This window comes from Artemia franciscana, chromosome 1 (genome assembly GCF_032884065.1).
Source record: "Artemia franciscana chromosome 1, ASM3288406v1, whole genome shotgun sequence".
NCBI classification, from domain to species: domain Eukaryota; kingdom Metazoa; phylum Arthropoda; class Branchiopoda; order Anostraca; family Artemiidae; genus Artemia; species Artemia franciscana.
In genome coordinates this window covers 30987307-31010212 of record NC_088863.1, presented here as the reverse complement: position 1 = coordinate 31010212, position 22906 = coordinate 30987307, and the positions used below count along the sequence as shown (strand labels likewise).

At 35.4% G+C, this 22906-nt stretch overlaps 1 protein-coding gene across 1 annotated transcript in view; it reads right to left on the bottom strand.

Moving 5' to 3' along the window:
* Positions 1-22906, bottom strand: part of LOC136028475 (phosphatidylinositol N-acetylglucosaminyltransferase subunit A-like) — a 68720-nt gene that overhangs the window by 4965 nt on the left and 40849 nt on the right. The window contains exons 5-8 of the mRNA XM_065706318.1: positions 17353-17468; positions 14889-14980; positions 7846-8137; positions 6485-6668 (exon numbers count right to left, since the gene is read on the bottom strand). Coding sequence (XP_065562390.1) covers positions 6485-6668; positions 7846-8137; positions 14889-14980; positions 17353-17468 — 684 coding nt within the window. The remainder of the gene's footprint in view (positions 1-6484; positions 6669-7845; positions 8138-14888; positions 14981-17352; positions 17469-22906) is intronic.

Here is a 22906-nt window from a genome sequence, read left to right as displayed (position 1 = left end):
AGGAGCTTATGATGGACTGGAGACCACGAATCACTTAACAGCACCGGAACAGCTCCAGCCTTTAAATACCAGCCAATCTTCGTTAGGGCTTTTACTGGAGCTAATATTGTTTAAGGGGCCACCAAACTAGATGTCTCCTTTTGGTTTCTTCTGATTTTAATTAAAACGTATATTGCAGCTAAGAGGTCATAAATTATAACCTTGAACATAAAACAGAAATCACCCAAAACTTATACTTTGCTTTTAATGCGTTTTGTAGTTTGTAATGTTGTGTGTTATAATGTTTCTTGGAAGGTCGAAAATTAAGCACAACCATTACTAAAATTTCAATTCCAAAACAAAGCTTACGCAAGACTAATTCCGGAATCTTCAATTCAAACGTTAAAAATACTAAAGGCATTTCAAGATATTGATAAACACAAATTTAGTTGTTAATGTGATCATAGGAAAATGGATCAGGAATATAATTGTAGGACTGAGAATACGCCATTGGACTTTACAAGCCCTACTGTAGTGCTGATCTCCGTCTCATGGCCCTTCAGTTGATGGGCCGACAGGTTTGGGGCCAGCCATCCTGTGCTTTAGCACACCCTCCCTTTTCACCTTCCCAAGATTTCGGGAGGTATCCATTTTGAGCTGGGTCGACTCTGGCTCAGCTTACAGAGTCAGACAAATAACCCCCGTTTCAAACCAAATAACCAGCGACATCCGAACTCGAAGTTTGTCTTCACAGACAAAAAAAAAATCCAAGTCTAGTGGGCAAACCACTCGATTAGGGAAACTCAAAAATTTGGTAAAGGCTTCTTACATCATAAATATAATGACTTCCTTGCAACCCGCGGGACTGAGCCGCGAAACATTAAATCTTTATTCCTCGTCAATTGCTATTTCATGTAGAAAGTTACTCTAAGGAACGTTAAAAAAACAAAAAACTATTTAGCTTAAAAATTTAAATTTCGCGTTTCAAGCGATCTTACATGTATCAATTTCACACGTATATGTAAGATGGTATACAATCAACATGTACGCTTTACAATAAATCAACTAAAAGTGCCGGTTATGAAGTGCCAAGAGCATCCCAAAATAACCTTTTTTTAGATTCTAATTTTTTATTAAATACAATTTCTTTCATGAAGCTCATTTTTTTCAGAATTTATTACACATCCGGAGTACGGAAAGACTTGTTTTTCGAAATACGAAGAGGGTTACAACTGAAAAAGCTTAAACTTTGTTTAAATTTATCCGATATTTTTTCTTTTCGAGTGAGGAGGGTGTGTAAACAGAAGATAATTCTAATTCACCTAGTTCTCAGACAATTTTCCTTTTTGGCTCCACATTTAAAGTTCATTTTTTACTTGGAAAGAGGAAGGCGTGCCTCCCCTTTGCATTTGTTGTGGTACCTCCTTTGTTCAGTCAGTAATCATCTTAATTTTGTAGAGGATCATAGAAGGTATGAGTGTGAACACAGTTTGATCTCAACAAGACCTCTGTCAGAAAATATCTATATATAAAATCGAATGTATATGTCTATCTGTGAGTCTGTAGTATATGCATTACTGTACTATTCATCTGATCGCCAAGAAACTTCTAGAAGTTTTGAGTACACTCTTCGAAATTTTAAGGTATAAATCACTCCCCCCCCATGCCCTTCTAAATACATATTGTACCGACTGAAATTAGAAGACCCTGATCACAAATACTTTGAGTTACTTTCGTTCACATTTTCTGGATATTAGTTTTACAACAACACCGGAAGGGTAGGTTAATAATCCTAACATAATTTTTATTTCATCACTCGTTATTTTACTTGTGGGAAAATTTCCCAAGTGAGAATTTCAGGGAAGAACTTTCCGTGAGGGGGATTTTCCCAATACTTTTAAATTAAAATTTTTTATTCTAATTAAATCTATAATTCCCACCCTGTACCCTTCCTATACTCCTTCCCCCCTATACCTTTCTAAATACTGAAATTAGAAGAATCTGATCACAAATACTTGACAATTACTTTCGTTCACATTTTCTGGATATTAGCTATACAACACCTCCCGACGGGTAAGTTAATAATCCTAACCTAATTTTTATTTTACCGCTCGTTATTCTACTTGTGGAGAAAATTTCCCGGGTGGGAATTTTCAGGGAAGAACTTTCCGTATGGTGGGCCTTTCCCAATACTTTTAAATGAATTTTTTTTTTAATCTAATAAAATTTAAAATTTCCTCAATGTTTCATCCATTTCTGAATGCGGAGGAGAGAATTTTCTGCTGAGTGGGCGATTTCCACGGGGGGATTTTCAAGAGGGGGGATATTTTCCTTGAATGTCCTTTCTTTTGAGGTCGCTGGAGCGAATGATGAGTAATACAGTATACTTTGTAAAACACTATTGTAAGGAAGGTCGTTCAAGGAAATCAAGGACAATTTCGCGGATCAGCTTGATTGTGAAAGGCCCCCTCAAGAGCAGCATTCAGAAATGAATGGAACACTGAGGAAGCATAGGACTTTGAAAAGCACTAATGCATCTATTCAAGAAAGCCCAAGGCCACTTAAGACACCAGAGGAAGCTTATAGAAGAGCTGGCTAAGAAGGTGAGATACAATATAGACCAAACAGAGTCACTACTATGTTAAATCCTGTCAAACTAATACGGAAAATTTTAGAAACGATCGCTTATAATGTAAGTTGAGACATGGCAAGATGGAGAAAGCTCTTGCAGCTCAAACCTATTCTGAATGAAAGGGATCTTCGGATGTCAGGGATCCAGTCTCGAGACTTATTGAGGGTGGATGCCTAGTTTAACAGACCTTGGTATTCCAGCCTTTTTTTAGGGGGGGGGGGCTAGCTCAAGGATTCCGTAATAGAAGAGAACAGGGCTATTCCTCAGTTATTTAATAACAAAGTAATGGACAACTTCATGTAATGTTTAAAAATTTGGGCAGAGCTAAATTGGAACAATTTTCAACATCTTCTCTAGAATGAAAAAGAAAAGTCTTCTAATATACATTTTTTTTTACGATGATTTAAATACAACAATCAAAATACAATTTAAATCTTATTTTGTTTTGACTTAAATATAGGATATTCAGAGCTTTTTTTGTCACTCTATAATACAGACAAGGCTACTTTTGATTTATAGGGGATCAATTCTCTGCACTCAATGATGGTAATATTGATGTTTAAAAACTTTCACTATAAGTTTTTTACAACACGCGATATGTTTCTGGAGCATAGACTATATACAAAGGATAAAGAAAATAAAAGCATGTTAAGAATAAGAAGCTTGGTAAGAGTAAAATGACGATTTTTTCCTACATTTATTAAATTGTCTGCAGCTAAACTAAAAAGGAGGGGAAAATAATCATAACAAACCCTAAAACTATTCTCAGTCATGTCAAAGAAGACAAGCTGACCTGAAAGCTGATAGATGGCAGTTGCGATGTATCTCTGGGGGGAGGGGGACCAGGAAGAGTTTTTCGTATAAAGACTTATTATATGATTTGTTGATTCGTAATAGTAGAACTGCTAATAAAATATATCGTTCCTATTTTATGTAGTCGTGAATGGTGATCAAAGTTCACAGAGTCTGAATCAACGAACAAAGTTGTAAGTAATACCACCACAACAACTGATTCCAGGTAACACTCAGACTCTCTTCTTGTTCAAATGTGCATATTGAATTTCGGTTGCTCATTCTTTATATAGATTTTTTTAATATTCTTTTTCTCAGTTTCTAAGTCCTTCATTTCACCCTTCATGCCCGAGCCACACCATAGTAACATCACTTGATAAAAAAAAAATATGAATAAAACGGGCTTTTTCTTGATTTTAAAGCCACACTTGCATTTCATATGAGGGAAAGCAAAACTGCAAGAAATTGATTTTAACAGTTTGCACCAACACTAATCTGTTTCCAAATGTTTACCATTTTTTTCTCCATTTTTACTTGTTTCAATCAATTATCCATTAAATATCAACTGTGATTCGTTTTAATGTTGCTCCTTACTTTCAGTTGAAAAAACTTGTTTTTTTTAAATTTCTATATAAAGGTATGAAGATTGCGAAAGGTTTTTGGATATTTTTTAAACATTGGATAATCTTGACGCTTATATACATCAGTACAAGTTGCAAAGATAGGTGTCGATAGTTTACTATTGATGCTTACTTCAAATTCTTTGTTAGGTCGTCAACAGATCATAGTTTAGGATCACTGACTTAGTTACTTGGGGATGTATAGATGGCACTATTATACGATCACTATTGTTCTTAATCGTATGAATGATTTGCTTTCTAAAATTTCTTTGCTATATAATATTTGCCATTTCCAAATAAAACGTTTATATTCTTATTTCAAACAAGTTCTTTATTCCATTCTCTATTAGACAATTAAACAGTTGAGAAACTATATTTATGGATGCAATGCAATAAATTAGGTATGAATCGCTGAAAAAAAATTTCAAGTTTTTAGAAATCATTATACTAGTCACTGCCCTGGAATGTTTTCTATTCTTATAGCCATCAAATTATTTCTCGTTAAACAAGCAATTAACTTTTGGGAATATCCAATGATTGAAAAAAAATTAATAAAAAAATATTGATATTATTCATAAAATAAAAGCGTGTATTTCTGCTTGACGTTACACAATTACTGGACTTCAGCCTAGTGTCGCTCTACAGCCTAGTGTCTTCAGTGTTCTAGTTGCAGCCTAGTGTCTTCCTAGTGGACTTCAGCCTAGTGTCTAATGGCTCACTCTGGCTGGATCACTCTGGCTGGATACTTCTTTTTACATTGTTAACAGCCAATATAAACTTGCGCAATTCTTTTTGTAGCTGAATTGTCTTCCGGTGATTCTTTCAAAAATATTTAGTCTAGACTTAAGATGCCCCTCTGCTACAGATTTATGGTATTTCTAAAGCCTTGCTTTTATGCATAATTTTGTTTCCTCTTAACAATTAAATACATGCTTATTATGAGAGGCTGAAAATCTGTTTTTCTTGAATGAGTTTTGCTATTAAGAGATATGAGTTTAATAAGTTTTACCAAGGTTGTAACTTATGCAATACTTTTGATTCTTTAGTTAACGATGCCTCTGATTTACCGGTCTCTAAAGATCTCACTAGACATTCACTTTTTTTTTATAATTTACAACTTTTTTCTTTACATTTGAACGTATCTATATCTAAGTGCAGAGATTCTACACCTTTTTTCTATTCCTGGCTTTAATCAGTACTTATGCTCTGTAAATCATTTGATTGCTATTTTTCCTTTTCAAGGCCTGCATATAATTGCATTTTTACCCATTTCTTTGTTTGCTTAATTTACTCTCTTTTTGTGTTGAATTTGCTTGTCTATTATTTATAATCAGATTGTCCATTTGTCACCAATTATACCTATGTCAGAAAATCACAGTTGTAGAATCATATGTATATTTAGTTTCTTTAATTTAATAAGATTCTTTCCTTCAAATAATTAGTTACGAATGACGATCGAAATAACAAAAATGAACTTTTAAGTTTTTCTACCGTCCAGTAAAACTTGCACCACATTAAAAAGCGGTTTTTAATATTTTGCGACCTATTTTTATGTCAAATATTGAAGACATTGAGTGAGTTAAATCGAAAATGTACCTTGTACATGAGTCAACATATTCGTTTTAGTTTCAATAAAGATTGATTGTTTCTTGGACGATTTTAACCACTTTTAACAGTCAGAAGGTAAAGGACTCTCAAATAATTTTCTCTAGAGCCTTAAATCGAGATAAGGCAATTCTTCAGGTAAGCACCCAAATGAAGAGGGTCAAACTTACCTATCCTCAGTAAGTTTTTTAATTTGACGAAATATAGTCACTTCTTTTAGTGTGTCAATGCACTTCAAGCTCGAGTCTTATGTTTATATTTTATATTGTTTGACACGAATCGCAAATTTGACTTAGTTTTTTATTATAGGCTTTATGGCTCTATCAGAGGTGATGATATGCCACTAGTTCTGGTATTTAAATCATTTTTCATTTCGAGATATATGCTATACCTTCTCTTGAAAGCCTCGAGAGCAATATATTCGAGGATTACCTCTGCTGCGAGGACATTCTACGTGGCGACTGATCGCCGGGCGGAAGTCGCTTTCAAGTATAGATGGCAGGCTTTTATAGTTTTATAGATTGTGATAGTTCTTTGCCTAAACCCTTTTTTAACATCTTAAAAAGTCAATTCAGATGCTTTTGATACTTTCAAGGTTTTCTGCTCTACGTTTTCATGCATATTTGTGGGGCTTTTCTTCTGTTTTTCCCCCACACTTTAAAGTCTACGTCTTGTAACACAGCAGCTTTCAAGCTACCACAGAAAGGCTACATTCATTGTTTATGTTGTTCGTACTTTTCCACTTTTTTTGGTATTTTGTTTTCCACCTTTGGTTTCTGGTGTTTCAAATTACATAATGTTAGTTTGAGCGATGAAGATAAAGAAATAAAAAATATATTATTTAGTATAAAATTACCTCCAAAAGATTTCTTTGATGTTGTATTGAGGCTTGTTCATAACTTCTTCATAAACCTTACATGTTTTGTCCACAACCCGTTCCCAACTATAAGCGTTGCGAATCTTTAAGTAGCAGTCATCCAAAGATCGCTGAAATCCTTGTCTTTCGAGGTCAATGGCCTTTCCTAACCCAGAAACAATAGCTAGAAGAAATTTAAAAGAATTAATATACAAATTATAAAAGCACTAATATTTATTCCAATAAACATTTATGTGTATGTTTTTCAGTTCACATATAAACCACACAATTCATTATGGTCGGGCAAATTTTCTCACAAATAAAAAATTTCTTCTGACGCTACGTGACTTATGTCATTACTATTGAAGAAAAATTGGCCAAACAATTATAGAAAATTGTACTTAAATGAAGCAGACGTTACTTGCAAGGCTGTCAGGTAAATCACAAGAATTTAGTGAGTTCATTGATTGAATAATATTTTAAACTTGAAGCAAAATTGGATAATTTTTCTTACCAAATTCATAAAATGTATGTAAGTTCTTGTGACTTAGCTGGAACCAAAGCCAAAACCAAAAGCGAAACAAATTTCAAAAGTGGTAGGAGAAGATATTAATAGAGCGAGTCCTTTACTCTGAGATTACTAGAAAAATACTAAACGTTCCTAGGTTTAATGGATCTTTCGGATAAAAAATAAACATTATATATACATTTCAGGTTTGCTCTCTGTTTCATTTTGATTGGATGAGATTACAATTTTCTATAATTATAGAGCACCAATTCTTTAGTAAGTGCTTTAAGGTTATAATACTCTTAAGATTATGACGGACCAAGCCACAAAAAAAGTTAAGGTAACCAAAGAGGTAACCAAACCTCTTCCTAACCCAGTTATCTATGATGGGCTGCCTTCTCATAGTAGTGTAACGTTTGTAGGGATAAATATTTAACGAGTTGGAAATGGTAGGGTTGAGGCTGCTTGCAAAGGATTTCAACTCTGTTGGTAGATGAGCATCGCTAACTGTGGGAAACAGGGGGATTGCAAAATTCCATAAAAAGAATCTAGTTCTTTATCAGTAGCTAATAGATATAAAACTTCATTTTTACGTATTTCGCTTCTTTCAAATTGTATTGTTTGCTCTCTGCTAATGATTTCTGAATCACCGGCCTGTATATTTGGAATCCTTTCTTCTTCTTAGTTTTTAGGGGGGGGGGACTAAGCTAACCTGGCAAAAATTAGTCGGATTTCGTTTTTGGTTTTTATTTGTTCGCCAAACAAAAATTATAAGTGAAAAATTACGCGATTTGAAAATCAAATTATGCGGTTCAAAAATACAAAAAGGGAGACTAAACAAACGCATGCTTACCTTCAACAGTTGGTTCGACTAGAGTGATTAGAGGATCTGGCAAAACCTCAGGTATTCCTCCAACCTTTGTACTAACTACGTGCAGCCCACAGGCAGCTGCTTCTAAAATGGCTATGCAAAAGGCTTCAGTAAGTGAAGTGTTGAGAAAAACATTTCCCTTGACTAGGGCTTGTTGAACACCAGATTTATCCAACGCGCCTAATAAGGAGACTCTCGAGTGGAGAGAATGGCTTTCAACCATTTCTTCTAAAGGAAGCATTCCAGGCCCGTCTCCTCCCACTAGAAACTGCACCTAGAAAAAAATAGAAGATAATGAGGAAGAATCGAAAGCTATTCAAACTTCAAATACCAGTTCAAAAACTGGTTTTTCCAAGGCCCCAAGGTAAACTGTCACAAATGGCTCCTGTTCACACAATAAAATCTTATCTCAACAAACCCATTAGGCTACAATTAATACAACACCTTTGATTCAAATTGATTCATATATAAATACTGAATGACCCGTTGGTTAACACTTCGTCTTGCTTCATGGATCACCATTGTGTTGTCATTTTATCACTGGTAACCTGGTTTGCATTTGTCCTAAATAATTTGCTCTTGTAAAGTCTCGGATCCCCTCCCCTCCCCCAACCATCCCATCTATAAGAAAACTGTGATCCCTTCAAAAATTCCTGACAATCTGTAACTATGGTCACTAAATTACGTTAGTGTATTTGTCATTTTCTTTTCTTTATATGCATTATGGTCTGCCACATCTTGGATGAATGGCTCGTTAGCTTTACTGGAATGCAAACACAAAATCTACATTTTTCAAGTTTCAAGAAAACACCCTACCAGATTTTCTTAAGCTTTACCCCCAGCCTCTGATTTTAAGTCGAAATAATATGGTATGAAGAAAATTTTTTAATGATTTTGGAACTTCGTTTGACTATCATTTTGTAGGTAGTCAACGTAGTAAGCCTGTTTTTATTCTAATTTGTCCATTCAGGCGAAATTCCTGAAGTCCAAGAGTCTTATTTTGAGCTGATTTTTAAAATAGATTATCTAAGAAAAATCTTTTACTAAAATATATTTTATGTTGGGCGGCTTCATTCAAATAACCATCACTAGAAGTTCAAGTTACTTGCTGAAATAGTTTTTTTTTGTACTCATGAGGGCAATTGATGAGCTGCAAATCAGCCATGGCTTTTGAATGAAAAGACAGTTTTCGCTTAAAAATCATCTAAAATAACTGATAAAATGGGCAGACCCTAATCGAATCTAGTTTGGAATCTGTTATTCTGAAGTTGACTTATCGTGAGACATGTCCGTTACGCTTGGAACAAAAGTATATAGTGATAATAATGATTTATTTATAACCCGTTAATATAATAATGACAACAGTGGAGTACAAAAAAAAAAGAGCGAAATAAAATAAATTGAGAAAGCGCAGATTGAAGATCACGAAAAGGTGACAACTGACTTAAGTTGATACCTGACAGCCCTTAGTACAGCGAATTTTCCAAAAAAAAATCATTTATTCCAAATTTTGATGGCACCAAGGGGAAAAAAGCAAAAAATTTACAGAAACGAAAATACTCCTATTACTGCTACTACTACTAGCGACTCATCGAAGCCCCAAGTCACCTGAGGCTAACAAAGCTACGCAAACTTCTCTTCCATCCCAATCTATTTAAAGCCTCCCTCTTTACACCCTCCCAAAAGTTCCTATTCCCCTAAAATCTTTCTTTGCGACATTCTCCGAGCCAATTTGGAGATGACTCACTGTTCGTTGGGCTTTAGACTGTTGATCGACAAGGATTATCTTTGACAATCTATCACCCTGCATCCAACGAACGTGTACTAGCCATCTCAAACTTCGTCTCATTGTAGCTCAGAAAGCAGGATTGAACTATTTGTCGTGTGTTTGCGATACAGTCGGTCTGTCAAATACTCAAAAAATCCGTAGGCAATTTCTCTGGAAAACACCTAGCAAATATTGCACCGTCTTTCAGGGTGCCCACGCTTCAGAATCATACTAACCACTGTCAGCACTGTAGTTTCCAAAGTCCTAACTTTTGTTAGCAAATTTATCTTCCTATTCTTCCAAATGTTTTTTAACTGTGAAAAAACACCCTGGGCTATTCTATTTTTAACATCTCAACTGCAACCACCGTCTTCGCTAATAATACTACCAAGGTAAGTGAAGCTGTCCGCTTGATCGATCTTCTCGACAGTGCAACCAGAAGCTCATTTTTAGCCATTCAAGACTTTCGTGCGCTATCTAAATCACTCTTTTAAGGTAAACACCGTTAAACAGCGTACTGGCTATGCTCTAGTCACCTAATTTATTACCTCCCTTTCTAGAACTTTTCCGTATATTAGAGACCTCATCCAAGACTTCTATTTACGGATTCTTATGTATCAGCAATTGAAAAAGACCCGCCGTTTTGTGACACTTAGATGAGGTCTGTATGACCTAGGGATGGTGCGTTCAGTGGCATTTTTTACCCATTTCAAGACTTTCTTAGAATTTTTACCCCATTTAGATTCTCCCGACAATTCGCGACGTTTTATGACCTTTTGAAGATGTTCTAGTGATAGAACTTGTTACCTACACTTTACACTTTAGAGGGTGGTTAAGCGCGGTTGAAAGTATTTGTCCACTAACTTTCACGATTTTTTGAAAAACTGAACGATTCTTATGCTTAGCTGTCCCGCTAGCAAGGATAGGACCTTCTCTAAAGCTCTCCTATTAGCTGAATGAAATGCTTACTCAAATCTGTAAAACTAGGGAATAACGAAGTTAGATGATTTAGGTACTTCTTGATTATTAGTCTATGAGTGAAAACTTGGTCGATGTGTCCTCTCCGTTTCCTAAATCCACACGTTATTCGATTAAAGCATTATCCACAGGATCTCCAAGTCTGGAAAGTATTATCATACTAAGAAATTTGCTTCTTACAGAAAACAAACCAGTATCTCTATAATTACAATACTCACTTTTATTACCTTTCTCGTGAGGGGGTTTTTAGTTTTTAGTAATTTATCTCTTATTTCACAACCACTACATTTAAAATACTCAATTGCCTCACTATCAGCAACTGAAGTTCAATTAGAGTGTTGCTTATATCGCTAGGTAGGCTACTTCCCTTTTTTCAAAAATCATATCCACAGTTTTTAGTAATTTATCTCTTACTTCACAACCACTATATTTAAAATACTCAATTGCCACACTATCAGCAACTGAAGCCTCAATATTTTTTAATTATTTTTAGTACTGTTACTATTCTTTTTTAATAATTGATCTTCCTTCACATCCGAAGCGTCAAAAACTTTTTCATTCTTTTCTATATCTTTTATGGTAACTCTACCACGGTTCAGCACATTCTCAAAATGTTCTGCCCATCTCTAACTATTTCCTTATTACTAATGATAGCCCATTCCTATCTCTAACTGGGACAAGTCTGGATTGACAATTCCCTCTCAATTTGTTAACATGTATGCACATTATTTTACTGTTATGCCGTCTGGCTGCATCTTCCAGATCTTCAGCAATTTTAAATTCCTCCACTTCATAACTCTTTAATTTATTTTGTAATTCTATCTCCACTTTCTTTACATTCCTCTTATTTTAAGCTGATCCATCAGTCAAACAATTCTTGTACAAACCCCTTCTCCTCTATATTAAACATTAGGCATTTTCCTAGCTGCAATTCTAGCTTTCTTCACTAAGACACAACAACGACTTCACAGACTATTTTCCTAAAATTATTCAATCCATTATCTTCATCGTCCAGTTTAGATATTCAAATTTAATGTTAAACTGTTCCTGGAATGTTTATTTCAAATTCTCATCCTGGAGTCTACCAGTGTCATAGCTTCCGGATGGTAGTTACCCTTCCAAAATTTCAGCTTTAGATTACTCCTAGCCAATCTATACTTTTATCATCAACAGGAATACTGAAGAAGAATAGAAGAAAGCTGTTTTTTTTTTAAACGGGTAAAACCCAGAAAGATATAAAATTGAATGGTTACAAAAAACATTTTTTTTCTATTTTTTTTTTTTTTGCTGAGAGCTTTACGGTTCGTTTCCATTTGACTTAATTTTGGCTCATTCTTGGCTTAATGGAACTCTTTACTTTTTCTTTTAAAAACTTGTCTTGTGGAAAATTTTTAGAAAATTAGTTTCTGTTCGTTATTTATTGAAATGGTCTTTTTCATGAAAAAAAATAATACTGTATATCAATTTAGTTTTCTTCTATAAGAATCTATAGTAAGAGTTGCTATTTGTATGTTGGAGAAACTTTTCACCAATTTTTATTCCTGATACAAAAAACATTTTTTTATTTGATTTTATAGCTTCCGAAGTTGACCTGAAAAATAAAACTTAATTATTATTCCCAAAAGATTTCATCTATGCTCTTTGACAGCCTGGATGCACTTACACTTTTTTTATTTATTTAAATTGTAAGAGAAGAAGTAGTAATAGCAGTATCCCCAAAAGTTTCAACTTAATGCCCCCAGTCGTTCTCGATATATTGCTGAAATGTCTTATTGGCAACCATAAACACAATACCTTTTTGATTTATATTAAAGCAACATTTAGTTTTAAAGCAACATTTAGACACAGGTGCGGGACCAGTCTACTATTCAGAGCAAAAGGGCTGTCTCAAAATTTTGACTGGATGCGTTTGGAAAGTGAACGGGCTTCAGAGAAGGGATGCTTGCCTTCCAATCTCTTGTTACCCGCACTCTAGATGGAGCACTAGAAACTCACACTGTAATTGAAGTGCAAGGATATGTATAGGCGTGTATAGGAGTGCTAGATATGTGACCTCCCCTTCACATATCTAACAAAAATATTTAAAAAAAAGTATAAACAAAGTGAAAACAAAGTGAAAACCTTTTAAATGTATTTTGTTTTCAGTAATGTGCAAATTGTGTTCTGGTCTTGAGAAGGCATGAAGGTTGTCAGCCCTACTAATATTAATCTTTGCTCGTTTCAAGTTTGACTCAGTTATTTATTGTATAATTTAAATAAAAAAAACTATGTTTAATTAGTATATGTATGTTTTTCACTGCCATTTTTTTCAGTAAAGTGCAAATCAAATTCTGGTCTTGAGAAGGTATGAGGGTTATCAAAGACATAAATTCCAGACCTTTCAACTACACTGAACAAAATGGCTAGCTAAATTTTTTTATTAGATACGTTTTGAGAATTGATGGGCGTGGGGGGAGGCTTGTTGCCCTCCAATTACTTTTGACTAATAACAGGACACTAACCCTTTCAATTTTCAATCGAATGGGCCTTTTTCGAAGTACCTATGACAAAAAATGGCCATCTCAAAATTTCTATCACATGCTTTTCGGAAAATACAACGTTTGACAGAGGGAGGGGGCGGTATCCACCCTCCAACCACTCTGAATCTTATCTAACGAGCCCATTCCGAAGTTTATGCGATCACCCTTTCTATATACACCTTATATGCCCCCAGGGCATAAGTTACCTTGCCCTGGCGGATGTGGGGGGGGGGTCATCCTGAAAGACATAATTTCTTGATATTTCAATTACGTTGAACAAAATAGCTATCTAAAAATTTTGATTGGATGTGTTTGGGGAAATGGTGGACGTGGGAGGGAGGCTAGTTACCCTCCAATCACTTTTGACTATTAAAAAGGGCACTAGTCCTATCAATTATCCATCGAATGAGATCTTTTCAAAGTTTTAACGATAACAAAGGACCATCACCAAATTTCTATCAGATGCATTTCGGGAAAATACGAAGTGTAGGTGTAGGGGGGAGGGGTATCCACCCTCCAATCACTCTGAATCTCAAAAAGGGCACTAAAACCTCTGATTAATAATCCAATGAGCTCCCTCCAAAGTTTATATGGCCCAGGCATGATTTGGCCTTCCCAAAACCAGAACATAATTTACGCTTTACAGAAAACAAAATATGCTTTAAATGTTTTCACCTTTTATACTTCTATAGATAAAAATTATCAAAATTTTAAGGAATAAATATCCGTATGTATTAATTAAATTGACAATACTCGGTCATTTGTTTTTTCTTTTTCTTCAGTAAAGCGAAAATTATGTTTCTGGTCTTGAGGAGGCATGGGGGATATCGACCCTACGCTAGTAAATTGTTGCTCGTTTTTGAGTTTTACTCGGCTATTTATAGTAATTTCTGTTTGTTTTGAGTTTCATTTATTTATTGATAAAAAGTTGTGGTAGTTTTACGCTTGGAAGATTATTCGATTTTATCTTTGCTCATTTTTAGCTTAACGGAGCTCATTACCTTTCTTTGAAAAACTTGTTTTGTGGAAAAAGTTGTTCAAGTTAATACATTAAGTATCCAGACACACTGCTCCTACGTGAAAATCAAACGGTTCGTGGTAACGAACTGTAGTAAGGAGCGACCCGGCTCAATAGTAACCGAAACTAGTTTTAACACCAATAATTATATCAAAAGAATCGCATTTTAATGCTGATAAATATATAAATAAATATAAAATATTATATATATAATAATAAACATTAAACTTAAAAAAAAACAGAAATTATTCCATATGTAAAAGGGGTTGACCCCTCCTCAACGCCTCGCACTTTGCGCTAAAGTTGTTAATTGTTTTAAAAAGTAGAGTTGTGAGAAAGAGTCAGACTTTAGCGTAAAGAGCGGGGCGTTGAGGAGGGGACAACCCCTTTAAGGAAACAACGAATTATACTTGTTCTTAAAGACTAATGTAAACTTCAAGGGCATTTGAGCTTTTGTTGAGAACAAGGCAAAATTGCGAATACTACTACTACTACTACTAACGACTCACCACAGCACAAAGCAGCCTGAGGCCGACAGAGCCTGGTATCCACGCTCCTCCTCCATCCCAATCTATCCAAAACCCTTTGCACCCACCCAGGAAGTTCCCATTTCCCTTAATTTTTCCTCAGGCCATCCTCTCACCCTAACTCAGGATAACCCGCTACCCAGGTTTGGATTCTATGGAAATTTCAAAATTTGAAGTTCATTTCTATGCAGTATAGTTACCCATATTTTGATTACCTCTTTAAACTGTTCGCAGATAATCGGAATAACTTTGACGAGCAGATCAATGCCTTTTCGGTAGACCAGCCGACTAATTGCAACCACAGTGACTGAAAAAAAAAAATAGAAAAAAGTGTGTCAACACACTTGTATTTTCATTTTTATAGAAAAAAAAAAAACATATTGCAAAATATAATATCCTTCCGATAATATCATTCTAGCACTATATTATTGTTAGTATTACAGCTGTACCTTTGTTATGGCCAAGATTTAAAAGAGATACTTCACATATGTTAAATTAAAAACTCTACTTCATAAAAGAAAAGAATTCTAAAAGTCAATCTTCGGATTTTTCTGAGAAAAAAAAACTTCCGGTCGTATTAATGAGAAAAAAAATCTAAAAACATTACTCGCATACATGCTTGAATTGCTAGCACTTTGAGGTGTGTCGGAGGCAACATAAGAGAGCCATATGGCTACCACGGGTTATTATTTTCCCCGTCCACCATACAATAATTTATGTTGGCCCAGTATATTTTAAACATGGTGGCTATGAAGGTAACGACAAATTACTGAATATCATGAAAATGATTTTTGAAAAAGGGGAAGTGCTTAGCAATTTTGAAAAACTTTAAATCCTCTTTAAGAAAGGTGATAAGAGTGAGTGTGGTAGTTATAGAGGTCAAAATTGTGTTATGTGTGTGCTTGGTTTCTGAAGAAAATAAAGTGCTTAGTATGATGATACTTTTAGACTTATAGATGATTTAGATAAAGTTTTGAGAGAAGAAGCGTGTGGTTATAGGAAAGGAAGAGAACGAACCGACCAATTTTTCATTCTTAGTTCGATAACTGGGAATTGCCTGACTCAACATACCTTTTAAGGCCTTAGATCTATAGATTACGAGCAAGCGTTTGATTCAGCCGATAGAAGAGCTTTAGTAAATGTCCTATCCTTGTATGATAAACCAGATAATTGAATTAAAGTGATTAATGTTATTTGCGAGAGCAACACTGTTCCGGTTAAGTTAGGAAATGAAGCTAGTAGCTGGTTTCGTATTGAATGAGCAGTAAAGCATGGTTGCGTTCTTTCCTAATTCATTGGACCGTTCTGATAGTCTTTGTCCTAATGAATACGGTAAAGAGATCATTGAATCAAATGGGAAAGTAAGAATACTCTAGACTTGGATTATGCTGATGGTCTGAGCGTCCTAGACGAAAATGTTACGAAAATAAATAATATTTTTGATGTTTTTAACTTTTTTTTTGATGTTTTGAGAGCTCAGGGCACAAGAATAGACTTAAAAAATTAACGTTAGGAAGACTAAATCGCTTTCGCAGGGCCGAAGTGGTTTCGCAGGGCCGAAGTGGCTTAAGGACGATAAGCCTTGAGATGCAGTTAGTCAGTCTGGTACCCAAAAAATTTCTTTAGCAATTTCTCTGGAAAACATCTAGCAAATCTTCCTCTGTTTTTCGGAGCCCCTACACTTTAGAACCATACTTGACCACTGTCATTGCGGTAAATTCAAATATTCTAATCTTTGTTCGCAGACTTATCTTTCTAGTCTTCCAAAATTTTTTTTCACTGTGAGAAAAACACCCTGGGCCTTAGCTATTCTAATTTTAACCTGACGTCATTACAAATAATTTTCGTTTCGGCCAACTACCCCTTTTGAGGGGTCTTGAGCTTTTCCGAAAATCTTTTAAATTTGTTGTCGCAATGAAATTCTAATATTTAGATTTGAAAGACTTCTTGGCTCTTATACAAAAAGACTAATGGACTTTTCTTGATTTTTAAAATTAAGAGATTGTAGGTTTCCTGTATAGAGTTTTTGACCCAAGGCAATTGCAATGGTATACTTTTTGTTCCGATCAGACACCATTTTTATGGGTTTCAGGTTAATTTTAAAGTTAGTATATGGGTCGTGTTTGTCTTACACTAGGTTGCCGCCACGCTGCAGCAATGATACCATCATCTTGTTTACAAAAATACGTTTTTTTTAAAATAAAAATAGACTTTATTTTAAAAACTATTTTTGTTACTTACAAAAACAACTACATGTAGCAGTTTCCTTTAAGATGAGCTCATAACAGCTTTTCTTGTTTTTCATGCCAGTGAACTTTTCTTGTTGTAGGTTGTTTTGAGCATCTAATAATAAGCAGCTAAGTAGAGGCCACTTTTACTCTCTGATAATAAATAGTTTCTTATATGCCAATTCGACAATATCCCTTTTAAATGTACGATTTTTATGCACAAAAATATAATTTTTGAATTTGTTACTCAAAATGCAATTAAATTTGATTTAAGTAAAGTTACTTAGAATCAATTATTTAATATAGTTTTAATAGAAATTCTATTTAAAATATAACCCTTTATAATAAGAATTTAAACCGAATATTTAGAAAATCGTTACAACCGGTTGAGGCACATTCTAAACGAAACCGATCTATAGGATCAATCAAACCGTGAAAATAGTCAACTCACTTTTGGAAGGATCTCTTTGACTTGGATCTGGCTTGAAGTGTGAAGCATCAAAGGCATTCGGAATAACTGACACTTCAGATTTGTCATACTTTGCTCTCAAAACCATATTTTCTTTTCTGAAATATATACCAAAATTATATAAACAAAACGAAATAAGAGTAAAGATTAAAGTGAAGTGAGGAAAGATCCCATAGTAAGTGCAACATAATGACCAAGGCTCTATGCCAGAGCCCCTAGTCAGGATCCTGAACTAATACTAAATTGTCAGAGCTACGAAATGTGACTTTATTTTGATGGGTTTTAAAAGTTAGAATCTGCTCTTAATTGATATAAAAATTTCTCCGAGGGAACAATGCCCACCTCGTGAGAATTCCCTCTGGAAAATTTCCCAAGACAATTCCCAATGGCAGTTTTTTTTATTGAATCACTGATCGTTTTTAAATCAGGCCTGGAATCGCTCCCCCGCCGTAGAAAATTTCCTCCGGGATTTTACCCCATGAAAAGTTTCTCCTGCACAAAATTCACCCCTTGCCCCCCCCGTACAACAAATAAAAAGAATTGCCTGCCAAAAAATTTCTGTATATTTTTCAATTAAAAATACTATATGAAAACAATGGGCAAATCGCATAAATTACAGCCTTTTCCATAGACTGAATTGACATTTCACCTATTCTGAATCAAATAGCTATCTAAAAATTTCAATCGGATATCTTTGGGGTAAAAAGGGCGTGGGGAGGGGAAGAAGTGTATAGGACCATTGGTTCGATACGCTGAAATAGAGGTGAAACAGAGGTGAACATACATCTCTTATAATAATAGCGCCACAGCAACACATAGAGTGACAGATAGTCCCCCTTCCCCAAACCCCCTCCCTGTTTAGGTATTAAGATTCACTTTTCAGGGCATCTGGCATCCCCCTGCCTACACAATGACCCACCGCCTCCCACAGAAACACATGGAGTGACAGATAGTCCCCCTTCCCCCAAACACCCTCCCTGTTTAGGTATTAAGATTCACTTTTCAGGGCATCTGGCACCCCCCTTCCTACACAATGACCCACCGCCCCCCCCACAGCAACACATGGAGTGACAGATAGTCCCCCTTCCCCCAAACACCCTCCCTGTTTAGGTATTAAGATTCACTTTTCATTGGATCTGGCATCCCCCTGCCTACACAATGACCCACCGCCCCTCCTTCATAGTAACTGGTACACAATTATGCATCACTTTAAAGCTTAAGAAACATCAAGTGAATATATCTGGTTAAATGGAGCTTTGAACTAAATTTACTATGAAGAATAATCGAAATAATAGTTCGATCTCCTAAGTAAGCTATAATGGCAATCTTTTCTCACCAGCCTATTTTTATTAAAACGCTTGTTTTTATTTTTGTTTACTTTGGGCCGTAGTTTGTTCCATACTAGGTTATGGCTATCGCCGTAACCATGATTAAATAAAAAATACCGACTGAAAGTAAGGAGCAATATTAAAACTTAAAGCGAACACAAACATTTCCGTACATGAGAGGGGTTGCCCCTTCTTCAGCCCGTAGATCTTTAAACTACAGTTTTTCATGCTTTAAAAATGCTTCTTATTCTAATTCAACAGCCCTTGTGCTTCAATAGTCGTCCCTAAGGAATTGGGAAAAAAATTCGACTTCGACCTTAAGATCTAGGGGTTGAGTAGAGGGTAGCCCCCCTCATGTACGAATAATTTTCAGTTCGTTTTAAGTTTTAGTGTTGCTCCTTACTTTCAGTAGAAAAAAAATGTTTTTTGTTTATTTAATTTCTGGTCGTCTTTCAAATCATGCCTATGCCTAGCCTAGATATAATATGGGCTATCAGCCCATAAGCATCTGATTGCTGTTAAATTTTATGTATCAATAATTGTAAATTGATTGGTAGTGTTCCGCTTCGTCAGTTTTTTAGCTTAAGAAGTAAAACGTTGGATGATAATTAAAATTTTGGACAAAAATTATATTTAGCCAAAATTTTCGATGTACTATAGTTTTGTTGAATAAACACTTGATTGTCTTTTTACGACAGAAGTTCTGGTGGACTGATGGGGTATTGTTGTTCAGACCTATGAAAATTCTACGTGACTTTTAATCTTCTACTTGGTTAAAGACATGGCAACCTCTATAATAGGGTTCTCTATTATTTAGATACATTAAAACATAGTATACAAATAGGAAAAGAGAAACATTACTATCGGAAATCGTTGAAATCAAAGCTCCTGGTAGCACTTGCCAACCCGTACCCCAAGATATTTCCTTAGAGATGCTCTTGATGCGCTACCTCACCTTTTTCACCTCTGTGCCGGTTGGCATGTGAAAGCAATATTTTATGCTGCATAGAAAAAGATTGTGACAATGGGACGGGCCACACTATTTTCCCACCCATCTAACACCAATAACAAAGCCATGATAGCAAATATTCCCGAGAATCAAAAGGAAATAGATATCAATTTTTACTCCCCTCCTTCCCCAAAAATCATTCCATATTTATCTGAAGGCTCAATGAGAGTTGTTTAGGCATTAAAATACTATCCTTGAGGCATCCCCCCCACTGACTACAAAATTACTTACCACCATCGTTAGTAATAACTGATGTGCATTTTCACATTGCTGTATATAATTTTATGCAATATGAAGAACATCAGTTTAGTTAAATGAAGCTTTAAATAGAAGTTAGAAATAGTTTTCTGCAATAAGAAAGGAGGCATTACCCCACAGTACCCTTATTCAGGCGTAGTCCAAAGGAAGAAAATGAAAGATCAATTCCAACCCCTCTTCCCCGTACCCCTTTCGACGTTCATCCGAAGGCTCCTGGAGAGTTAAACAACTTATGCACTGAAATGCGTTTTTTTTAGCCCTGTCAACACAATAGCGCACTGTCCCTTGTTCACAATAGCTGATATGCAATTATACATTATTAAACACAATTTCATTAAAAAAAATCAAGTGAATCAACCTATTTAGATCAAACATTAAGGTAAATGTCATTTTAACCATACGCACGTACGTGGACTGCACGACTTTTCAGGAACGAATGCACCACCGTGAGGACTTACTTTTTCTCCAAATTGGGAAGCTCAATATACGTTTTCTGATAATTTTAAATCGATTAGCAATCTCAGAACTTTCAACTGATAGTAACTTCGTTCTCTTTGGGGCGAAAGCGTAGATTGGTGGCGTAGTTATTTCAGCTACTTCAAAAGAGTACCAGAAATTTGAAATTCCGTTCAAACAAGATTACTCTCGACCTTCTAGGACCATCGGTTCGATACGGTCACTCTAAGGAAACCGAAAAAAAAAGAAGAAAAACCAACAAACAAACACGCATCCGTGATTTTTCTTCTGGAAAAAAATTCCAAAATTCAACATTTGTATAGGACCTTAAACCTGTAAAATAGAGTTCTCTGATATGGTGAATCTGACTGTATAATTTTCATTAAGGTCACTTGTCTTTTTGGAGGCGTTTTTCCAGCCCTAGTCGCTCCTTACACAGTTCGTTACCACGAAGTATTTTATATTTATGTTAACCATTGATTTTGTACGGACTACTTGACTTTTTAGGAACAGATAAACCACCGTGCGATATTACATCTTTCGAAACTGTGAAGCTCAGTATAGAATACTTCGACACTTTTAAATCGATTGGCTATCTCGGAATTTATAACCAACAATAATCTGGGACTCTTTTCTAGCGAAATGGTAGTTTGGTGCCAAAAAATGGCCGAAAGGCCACTTTTCTATGGGAGAATCTTTTTGTCTATCCAAAAAATTCACTTGAAATTTTTTTTTGTTAAAGTGTCCTGTGGTGGCGCAGTGAATTTGACCTTAGCCTGGTAATACGGGACCCAGAGATCGAATCACGCTGCAGGAATGCACTGCAGGGCCGACGCAGGGACCTTAGTAGTCTAGAAGCGTCATTAATTCTTAAATAAAAATTTTGTTAAAGTTACCAATTTCCCGGTTTTCCAGAAACATTGATACAATACGTTCACCCCAAGGGGGAGAAACAACAACAAATAAACCCGCATCCGTAATAAAAAAAGGAACATGCCATATTTTGTAGATATGAGCTAGCACCCTTTGCAATGAGGTTCATTGATACACTGAACTCGATGTTGTGATTTTTACTAGCAAGGAGTGATTCAACATACAGTTCCTAGTAAAGAGCAACCTAAAAGATAATCACTCATGGTTGCAGTGGTAGCTCTTATCTAGTAAAGGAAAACCACGGCCCGTAGTAACAAAAAAAAACGTTTAAAAAAAAACTCTCTGGTGGGAAAAAACTGTCATTTGTAGCTTATTCCAAAATGTTATCTATTATCTTTATCAGTCTTAATAGTAAAATGTTATTCCGAAAAAAAATTTAATGGATTTTTGAAAAATAGCCTGAAACCCCTGAAATATGACCTTGGATTAAACCCAAAAGTGCACAAAGTAGGCCCAAATATATTTGGATCAAACCCAGAAGTACAAAATTCTAATGACCTTGGGCAATAACCTATATAAAAAACTTACAGTCCCCTGGGTTGAATAACAAGGGGTATCATAGTTTTGCACAGTAAACACTTATATGTCCTCTTTTTTCCCTCCACTGCTAGCAGAGAAATGGAACGTCAGGGAGAGCTCTTTAAGAGCATTCTAAACGAAATTATTATATCTATTTGCTTTTGAAAATAACAAAATATGATGTTCAAAATAAATCCACTTTTGACAAAAAAAAAAAACTCGACTTCATACGCATGAGTACGAATGACGTCATAGTCATAGCCTACGTTATAACCATTAATGTAGTTATGGTAAAATTATGTGTTAGCATAACGTTAGCATAGCCTACATAACTTTAAAGTCATTATGATGTCTGTTGTAAGTGGGGTTCATCCTTTACTATATCCAGCTAAGAAAAGGTGAAGGATTTTTCCTGTGTGTGACCTATAATCATGTTTGCAGCAGTAGTGGCAACCAAGCAAAGGACGAACCCCGGCCAATAGTAATCGAAAATAAAATTTGCTTAGGACTCAGCTTCATTTAGTTCAAGAACGATTTTAAATTTCTATGACGTAACTTCCGATAAGAATTTCTAAGACCATATACGGGATGGGAATGACAACCTACACATAGTGCCCCTAAGGGCAGTACCCTTTGTTAATACCTATTCACAAATAGGAGCATAGTACTTCTAGTTTTAGTGACCAATCAGGTACTGACCATCCTGTGGAATACGCTGCCCAGATGGGATTGACTGAAGATAGAAGTTATTACATAGAATGGCAAAGGATTCATGATTCTGGTTTAAGGCTGAGTGAAAGTGTGCAGCCGATAAAACTGGGGTCTGTCAATGATAAAGACCAATAAACGGTACAGGAGCCGGAGCTTGTTCTACCCAAAAGGAATACAAACTTGTTCTACCCAAAGTGGAATACGCTGCCAAGATGGGATTGACTGATTATAGATGCTATTACATAGAATGGCAAAAGATTCATGATTTTGGTTTAAGACTGAGGGAAAGTGTGCAGTCGATAAAACTGGGTTTTGTCCGTGC